Genomic DNA, 10,337 nt, shown 5'->3' on the forward strand with positions numbered 1-10,337 from the left:
CGAGAGCTACTCATGTAATACGATACTTAAATATCTTAAATAATGTCTCATAACTCTCATATTAACAACTAAACAAGTTTTTGTAGGCCTATATATGTCACCTTTAAATGTCAGAGAAAAGAACAGAATCAGAGATAATTTTTTTATAGAAAATTGTACTTTGCATAATATACTGTAAAAACACATAATTATAGTTTATATTGCATCATCATAACTAGTGATTGAATGGTATGAAAATTTAATTTCATGATTATAGTGACCAAAATGATCACGGTTATCTCAGAATCCTGCTCAAAAATTAATAATACTACACAATAAAATCAATTCAACAAGTTTATGACGAAAACCAGCAAATAAAATTAGCATCAATATGCATTTTTGTTTACATAAACATTAAAATAATAAGACTAAAAATGATGGCCAGATTTTTGTCTTGCAACATGTTATCTACTAACCTGTACAAGTTCAAATAAAGTTGACAAAAAAATGTTTTATAAAAAGATAAACCTCACATATTTCAGCCTTTAAATCATTTTTATAGAAAGAATGAGTCAAAGATAAATTACTGACATTTACAATGCACATTAGCTTATCTTTAATTATTCATAGTAAAATTCGGTCCAATTTACAAAGAATTTTTAGTAGCTAATGGATTTCCACCACCGAAAAACGCTTGCTGTACCTATAGGCTCTGCTGCAAGATTTATTTACGGAGAAGAGAAAAACACCCGTAGTGTTTGAGTGCACCCCCATCCTTCATGTTGACTGAGCTTTCAATGTTGTTACGGAAAGGGTGAAGCTGATTGGTTGGTTCTAGTCACATGACCTGCGGTGCGGTGCGCTTGTGGCATTCTGAATTGAGATTTTTTCATCGCGCAGCACCAGGAAAAAAATGAGCGCGTCGCTTCAATTATGAGTGCGATTGCCGCGTGCCTACATTTGAAATAAGGAACTTGATCGCGCAAAAGACTCGATATGTGAACGGCCCCTTGGCGAGCTACCAACAATCAGGCCACGAGCTACCGGTAGCTCGCCAGCGACGTGTTGGAGACCCCTGATTTACATGATGACAGTATTTTGGGGGCCTAAAACTGCTCAATTTTGAAAGTGGCATTCAAAGTTCAAGTGTTTGATAACGATACCGCTTTCATCTCCGTGTGAACTACAAAAACGTGATTTTGCGAAACCGATGATGTCAAGCGCATGAGTAGTAAGTGATCAGTCTATAGATACGTAGTGTTTCTTTACAAAGTCACATCGCCATCTACTGGCCTGGCATGATCGTTTTGACAACGGTGTCGTCTGTACATGAAAAATACGACGGAAAAACGTTTCCATTTTTAGTACATCGTTGTCATGTAAACATACCCTAAAACTTGCAAATGCAGTTTTATTTCTTATTGTTAAAACTTTAAATCTCACAATGTGAGTTTAATTCTAAGAGTGAAACATTTTATTTCTTAATTTGATGTGAAGAGGTTTCACACTCAAAGTTTGAATCCAATTGTTTGAAATGCAATTTTCAACTTTATATCTCACAATGTGACTTTTTTGGTACTGTATATCACAATTACCCTTGAATTTTATTTGTATTTATTTTTTAGGTGGAAACAGGTTTCTTTACATTAAGACCAGTAATGTTTATATAGAAAATCAATGAGGTCGATTTTAATTTCATGTTAACAAACCCAAAAGCCTATGACTTGACGTACACTTGCCATGGCCATGTCCTGAATGGTATACTTCCCCTCACTTGCCTGCTAAAAACAAACTATAAACCACTAAAGCAATGGCATATCATGAGCTCCATCAGAACCAAATGAAATTTGGGGCCTATAGCATCACAAGTGTTTTGAGTCAAAATGTGTTGAAGTGGAGAATGTAAAATTGCATGTAAGCCTCATGAATTGTGTCAGAGTGCATTGCCCTCCTCACATCAACTCTCATCACCACAGCTCGGGAAAAGCTTGCGGCCAACAGGGATGATTTGTGAAATCCCAGCCCTGGAGCATAGAAAAGCAGTCAGAGAGTCAGAGCAAGTGTGAGGCCACAGGGAAATAAGCAAACACTTTTCTGAAAGGGTCCAGGTGGCTAGCGGGCCGCAACATGGGCTTTTAAATTTGTTTCTTAATGCTCACAACTGAGGGTCTGTGACACAGGCCGGCTGGCATTATGTCCGATGTGTATGGGTGTATTTCCGTAAATAATTTATAAACAGTCTATGAAGGGCAAGAAGTCAAGCTCTTAGAACAGATCCGCGAGGTCTGCGCTAGCCATTAACCGTGTGGTCGGAAGCTGGAGGAAAGTGACATAAATATTGCAGTTTCACATGTGAGTGCATGCAGCTCATGCCATTTACTGTAAAATTATTAATGCAACAACACATGAACGACTATTAAATCTATGTCTACATTTTGTGAGCTCTTGTAGTACATAGAGCACATCGGTCTATATTTAGTTTTTATAAAACTAAAGGGTTGTGAACACTTCATGTAAACTCACGATAACCAGACACTCACGAGTACCCAAAAGACGTCTGACATGAATAATACCTCAATGTTCAATTAGTTCTTAGTTTAGGGCTTTAAATACTGTAAAGATCCAACACAATCTCTTGACAGTTCGTAAGTATTTAGCATTTTGACGAATTGGGGGTAAAATCTGCTTACCCCACCAATCTGCTTACCCTTACAAATGTTTAGGGGTGAGATTAGGGTTTGGACCTTCAAGCTTGCTTTTTTTCCTAATAATCAAACATTTTTGTACGTTTCACATTGTACAAATTCATATGAAATTTCCAACTCTTAACATAGTTAGGATTTTGGTCGGTAACAGCTTTATGTCAAGATAACAAAGTACAATTTGACTTGGAATTGTTTTTGGAAAATTCTGACAGAATGTGTGGTGCAAATGTTGTTCACGACCAAAAATAATTAACTATAAAAAAAATTTTTAAAAATTTATTTACAGTAACACGAGGGCTGTCCTCGACTAAAGATTTTTTTAGTCGACTAGTAGTGTTTCATTTAAAGCATTACTCGACTAATCTAACATTTATATTAATTGAATAACTTAAAGATACACTAGGGGCCTAATAAATAGCCTATTTCATGCTCATTAAGCTTGAAACAAAGCGCTGAGTTTCGGTTCACTCTTGTGCCGTGCTTCAGTTCACAGAGACGGAGACGACAGAAAGTGTATCCTGTTTGTTTTTCTTAGCGCACATTTATCTAGGATAATGTTAGAGCGAGCGGTAGGCCTGTAACGAAAACTACGTTTTTATGGGCGATATATTGTCCCAGAAATAATTGCGCTAAATTATATTATTGACATTCTAAAGCCATGTTATGCCACTGAATCATAATATAACAGCATAATAATGCAAGTAGGCCTAAACACTTTTAAATGACAATGAAGTTTGAATTCTTAAGAATATTTAGATAATGGAAGTTCTGTCAAAGAAATGCATATCTACATAAAAAACCATGAAAAAATAATAAACATTTTCTAACAAAAAGCGCACAAGTAACAATGGGGAGGGGGGAGGGGGGGCACACACACAGCTGCAAATGCATAGAAGGCACTTATATGGAGTTTTTTCTCCTACAGATTTTTCTCTGACCTTCTTTTCTCAGTAAAGTAAGGCTGCACACTATTGCTGAAAAAACACAAACCCTACTTAGCAGTCAGATGTCCATATGAACAAAGTTACAGATTCCTTAACAGGCCATATCTGCTAATAAAACTATTTTTCTAGACTTGTGTTTTTTTTTAAAGTTAACTTCTTTTAACTTGAGCACCGCATGATCACGATGCCACGTTATGGACAAGAAGCTGCAAAGACGTGAGCCGGTCAAACATGTACGTTTACATTGAAAAACAATGGAAAACGCGCAGTGGAATGCAATGCCGCCATGTAATGTTGCTACTACTTACATGTTTCAAATGACAAGACAGATTTGTCGTTGATTGATGATAGGTAAACATTTGGATTTCCTGCCCGACATGCAGTAATTACCAAAAGGACACGCCGTTAACGATCTGAAGTGCGCCACTTGGAGAGGATTGTTTTTTTCTGCGACTAAACGACTATTAAAATTGACATAATGGAAGTCAACTGGACAAGTCACTTCCCTGATTGCACAAGTACATCTCAGAGACGTGTATTTGATGTCTGAATTTACATGTGCAAGATGTATTTTTTTGAATGGTTCCTCATCAGGAATAGGATGTTTCCTGTTAGATGTCATATAGACATTTAGAAGATGACTTTAAGATTTAGAATGCATGTAAAACTGTTTTTCTAAGAGGTTTATCAGATGTTTTTACACAGCAGATGATTTCCATATTAACAGATCTTTAGCAGACATCTTACAGATGTACCTGTGCTATTATTTCTTGAATTATGTTTTATACATTGTCATTAGTAGTAGGAATACTGTTCTAAGTGGTTTAATTTTTAGTTAATTATTGAGTTATATTTAACTGTTATTTATAAATGTAATAAGTAATTTTCTTACAGGGCTTACCAACTTTACTTGGTCATGGTAGTAAGCCAACATTCTCACTCCCGACTCGTCATTCTTCCGATTTTTCGACGTGCACGGTACGCCATTGCATTCAGTCGTTTGCCTTATGCGTCAGATTAAGACGTTGTCAATTCTTTCTTTGCATTTGTAAAAGTAGAAATTGAGTAGATTTAGGGGTGGTGTTGGGTTACATGCTCAAACATGTCTAAATAGTGTAAAGAAAATAAATGTAAAGAGAATTACGCTGGTTGATTAAATTGAAAATCACACCCCAACATTCTGGAAACATTATAACCCAATTTATGGTGATAAAATTCCCATGCCAATCGCACGTGTATGATCTCAAAGCTTTGTCATTTAAAGCAATGGTGCAGGATGCACTTCGAAAAATTACAGTCGCCTGTGCATTAAAAAGTGATGCCGAGATGTCCATAACAAGCATCAATATGTGACAAATTGGGAGTGATAATGTGTTGAATACACAGGTGCACACTAATGTCATGTTAACAAGTATAAAGTCTTGTGGCTATATTTTTTTTAACCAATTATTGTGTTACCCCATTTACTTCCCTTCTCAGTGTCTTACTGTAACCACAATTTTGGTTTGTGTTTACAAATTGTGTTTACAAGTGAAAAGTATTGACAGCAAGCCGCAAATAGACCTTGTAATGAACCTGGAACGTTCAAGTTTCACCACCCATATTTGATGCTTAGAGATCTTAAACTCCCCGTGTTTAAGACCAAAAGAGAACCTTGGCAAACAGAGCAAAAAATGATGAAGAAGAATGAGGTTTGTATTATCCTAGTAGACCAGTGGGATGTCATTAGCTGTGTTTATCTCTGATGCAGAACATAGATAAGGCTGAATAATCCTCTCACATCATTACAGGCAACCGTATAGACTGTTACTGTTTTAATTGCTGTATCAGTAAGCACACACTTCAGAACCAAGGGGTGGGACGCAATTATCACTTCATATGCCATATTTGGATGCGATTACGGTTTGGATACTGCAAGTAGTTAATTTAAGTCCCTACAAGGATTGATTTTGATAAATTAGGCTGGGGATTGTACATATTCTCGTTTGTGGTTTATTGTACATTCCAAATAATTTGTTCTCAGATCTTTTACATACTCCCGGTGTATCTGCCAAAATGCATGATTTAAGAGCATCTGACTGTAATTGCCTAATGTTGTGGGAACAGGAAATATAACATTTATTTCAATGCAGGAATGGTGGGTAACCTAACACAGCATTCAGTTTATTGTATGGAATCTATAGAGTTTTCTGCCTACAGAAAGCTGACTTTAATAATAATAATAATAATACAAAACATTGGAGGGAAGAACACAGAAATACCTGTAGAGCAAAATGTTAATTTTGTATACTGTTATTTTTATTTTATGGCATGAAAATGTGTTATATAATATATATATAGCAAGGATGCAACTACAGAACTTGAAATTGAAGATTAATTAAGATATGCATAGGCATACATCTTTTTTATTGCATAATACAATTTTAATGCTAATTATATTAAATACGATTATAAATTATTAATATAATATATAGATATAATACTATAATAGATATAATAGAATATAATGGGTAATCTAGAACAGAATAGAACAGAAGCGTTGGTAATATTGATTGCATCAAGCAAACTTGCCAGTAAAGATCTTTGAAACTGAAAATGAATAGAGAGCGAAAGACAAAGAAACCCTGTTAAAAAGCCTCTCTGGCTATGCGAAGAGTCGATGCCTGATCGATTCATTGATTATGACTAACAACCTCCTCTGGCTACACAAATGATTTACAAAAGCATAATGCTTTTACACACTAACAACTGTCATTATATTGTACTGTGTTGTGCAGTGAGGTGTTTTAAATCAGTATGAGTTGTTGTAAATCAGCTGTCATATAATCATACGGGGTGAAATGACATGAAAGCATGACGCAAGGACTCATTCCAGCACATGTGGTATTGGGCACTTCAGGTCAGACAGACTCACCTGGAAAAGTCGCAGTATATTAGCGACCATTATGGACACCGAACTCGCCGAAGCCCCTATGACTCCAATCACCTTTTCGGGTTTGACAAACACCGGGGGCTCGCCGTTCGTACACCTCACATCCGACGTGTCTTTCTGTATGAGTGCTTGCACAAAAGTAAGCGACTGCTCCAAAGCGTACGTGTCTCGCGAACATGTGTCTAAAACCCGAGCGCCTAAAGTGATGTTTGGCAAAAGCTCGTCGTCACTGTTGATTTGGTCCAAGGCGTAAAGCATCGCCTCCAACCGGTGTATCCCGTTCTCCTTCTTGATATCTCCACACGGTTCCCCGGACACCCCGCGGGCATGGACCGGGAAAAGGCCACCCAGGGTCAAATCTCCCTCAATTCTGATGGAATGAGGAGCGTAAATTTCCTGCGAAAGTGTCACATCCACAAGCGCTTGAATTATCCAAAATACCCGCCATGGAAAGCAAGCCATGGTCTCCTTGTCGTTAGGAAGCAGAAAAAGGCACCTTTCACAGTATTTACAGGTAAACAAAAACAGATTTGATCTTAATAACGGCCATAGACCATATCAAAGTAAGATTGATGTGGGAATATGTTGAGGTTTCCTCCAAAAACGCCGCGCAAGAAGGATGCGTTATTCCTTGGGAAAGTGCGCATCGTATGGCGACGCTTGTTGCTTAGATATTCTGCATTATTTATTTTAACAAAGAAAAAGACAGGAAAACAAACTAAAATGCATACAGTACCTTTCAATAATGATTAGTCCTTAAATCAGACACACTTTCACGCAAAACGGATTAAAGTGCAGCGATATTCGACTAAAAAGCGTCCAATCCACGCTGATGTCATAACGCCGCTGTAAAACCATCTCGACAGAGTTTTAACCGATGTATTTTTTTTAAAGAAATAAAGGCGGCAAAAAGTTTTCGTTCTGAATAACGCGTCGCATATAACGGTCAAGGGAAAATGTTGCAGAAAATCGATGTCAGGTGAGATATCCGTAACATCCTCCCGTCGAGGACTTCGCTGAGGCTTTTCGCTCGGAGCAGGTTCTGTTTATTACATTTGCGAGAAAGAAAGAAAGCTTAGGCGATAATACGTCTTTTGGTCTTGCAAAAATCCTCACAAGAGACAAGAAGACAGCCCGTGAGTCTCCTCCTCTCTCTCTCTCTCTCTCTCTCTCTCTCTCTCTCCACCCAGAATCAAATATGGATTTGTCAAATGACTCAACGCACGATCGATGTCGTGTTACTCATCCTGGTCAGCCCTCAAAGAAAATACGCTTCTGTGTGACGCCAATAATAAAGCCATATAGTTATTAAAGACAACGATTAATCGTGAGGAACAAGGGAGGGATGTTGCAGAGGAGGTTTCCAACATAAGTTTCCAACCTCCGTTCAAAATCTCACGGTAGTTAAATGCATGGTTTAACGTTAAGATATTCAACATAAATTTTTTGTTACAAGGAAAGAAGGCTTCTCAAACGTTTAACCATATTTGAATAAAATCCTTGCTCATTCTGCTTGTGTTCTTACAAAATCGCATTCCGCACGACATTATTTCATTGATGTGGGTTTATGGAATATGTTTCAGCTCTACAGCCTCGCGTTGTTTTTCCTGTTGAATGCAGCGACTGTGGCTGACAGAGGAAATGAATTCTGTCAACATCAATTCGTGATTTTACCGCCTCTCTCTCTCTCTCTCTCTCTCTCTCTCTCTCTCTCTCTCTCTCTCTCTCTCTCTCTCTCTCTCGATACAAAATGGAAAGAATATCTTATGGTTTCTGATTATCTTGCTCTTTCTTGAAGGCACCCGAAAATGTGACTAAAACCAAAACCAAAAAGGCATAATGTTAACTAATGAACTTTATGTAAATGTTACCAAATTATTTAAAATGATTTGCTTTATTTGTGAATCATTCAACATTTGTAACTATTTAACATCTTTGAATCTGTACAGTCTCATGTGAACTTATCCATACAACCTTCTTACGCCCCACGGGTGGTTAGGTTTAGGGGTTGACCCTCATGCTAACTTTTTTTAAAATTCCCAAAGAATGCCTTTGCCAGATTTAGCACACTTCTGGGGACGCCTTTGTCTTCCAACAACAAAGTGACAAGTTGTAGTCCACACTAAATTAATTTTGTAGACCTGTGAATGCGTGCGTCAGGGACTGAGGCGAAAAGTGAATTCCTCAAAAGGGACAGACGTGAAGAAACATGACTCATGCGGATTATTTATGAGATTCAGTGTTGTTGTTGATCTACTGCGTTCCACCAGTCAAACAGTAAAAGGTATGAGAGAGTGTGTATTGATTTGTATGGTGAAGCAGTCAAGTACACTGAGGGACGTAGATTCAGTTTTCATGTATTCAACAATTAACCTTGCATTCCTATTTTCTATGCTAATCTATACGTCCAAAAAGTTATGAATATTGGAATGAACTTTCTAGATATAAATATTCAAGTCCCAAAGTCTCTTTAGGACAGGAGATCACAACACTTCAAGTAAAACACTTTAGTACATTGATTATATGACATTTATTAGACCCAATGAGCTGCAGAAATATCATGAGCTTGTGCTGTTAATTTAAACCTTCCTTTTGTGTCCTTGTTATTTTAGTAACCATTTCTTTCAGCTGTATAGATTTTTTTGAAGTTTTCAACACTTTCATGAAAATGTTAATAGTCAGACAAAGCTTGACTATGAAAGTAGGGCTGCGGAATCAATCGCATTTTAATCGTGATAACGATTTTTGCTTCTATCGATTAATTAAAGATAATCGCCGCAATATTTGACCTGAAAATGTCTTTCTATTCAGATATCTTTGTTATATTGCATTGGTTACAAGCCTCCACTAATCTTTCCCGCTTGGGGTTGCCAGAGAATAAATCCCCCTAATGTGACTTTTCTCTTAAAATGATACATTTTCTGCCCAGTGTTTTACTTAATCTTCTCAAATCTGGCAGCCGATCACATGCTCTCTCTGCTGGATAAAAGCGCTGATGATCTGGCAACACCAGCAAACATGTAATGAGTAACATGTTAATAACTGCAATTATCAGTGGTCTTGTTTTGTTTAACAACAAAAATAAATTCACAAAATAATTTACACTCATATATCATTCTAACATATGAACCAACCAATTATGATGGATGCTGACGTCATGGAAGAATTATAAAAATACAATAAAAAGTTGTCCACTAGTTTGATTGTGTGGAAGTGCAAATGAGATTTGAGAGTTATGGAGGAAAATACAGTATTTCAAATCAAATGATTAGGCCTACATGTATACATTTACTTTAATCCACATTTCGCATTCGCTCGCAAAACTTTTGAGTCCTTCTAAATCATGGGAGAAGGGGACACAAATAATACAGCCAAAATTGTACTTGTAAGGAAATGTGTGCAGTGGCCAACAACACAAAGCGATAGTTGTTTTAATATGAGCTATAGGTTCATAGGTTCAACACCCGGTCGTATTATCATTTTTAAGTGATATTGCACATAGTAGTTTTGGTTTTGTCTGGAACAGCAAGCCCACTGATCTGCCACTTAACTTCATAAATATCGTGTTAACCCATCTCTAAATTTTGCATTATTGGTGTCGCTTCAAACCGCGGCAACAGTGTAAAAGTATCCCAATTCCAGGGGTTAACTGCAGACTTGGCAACACGGGAAAGCCGTCAGTGGAACAAAGCACTGCGAGGCAAGGGAGGGGGGACTTAAAATGCTTATTTTGCCCCCTTTGCATTTGTATTGTTTTACTTACACAATTATTTTAAG

General features: G+C 37.2%; 1 protein-coding gene across 3 annotated transcripts in view; it reads right to left on the reverse strand.

Moving 5' to 3' along the window:
* The window catches only part of grm7 (glutamate metabotropic receptor 7), a 242,035-nt gene extending 234,078 nt beyond the window's left edge, over positions 1-7,957 (reverse strand). The window contains exon 1 of one of the 3 annotated variants that reach the window (XM_077226986.1): positions 6,543-7,957. In XM_077226986.1, the coding sequence (XP_077083101.1) occupies positions 6,543-7,022 (480 nt within the window). In that variant the 5' untranslated portion in view covers positions 7,023-7,957. The remainder of the gene's footprint in view (positions 1-6,542) is intronic. The other 2 variants (XM_077226985.1, XM_077226984.1) reach the window with 2 other exon arrangements.
* Positions 7,958-10,337: the final 2,380 nt, after the last annotated feature.

Source organism: Siphateles boraxobius, unplaced genomic scaffold (assembly GCF_051911475.1).
Source record: "Siphateles boraxobius isolate OS27281-9 unplaced genomic scaffold, OSU_SipBor_1 13, whole genome shotgun sequence".
Taxonomy (NCBI): domain Eukaryota; kingdom Metazoa; phylum Chordata; class Actinopteri; order Cypriniformes; family Leuciscidae; genus Siphateles; species Siphateles boraxobius.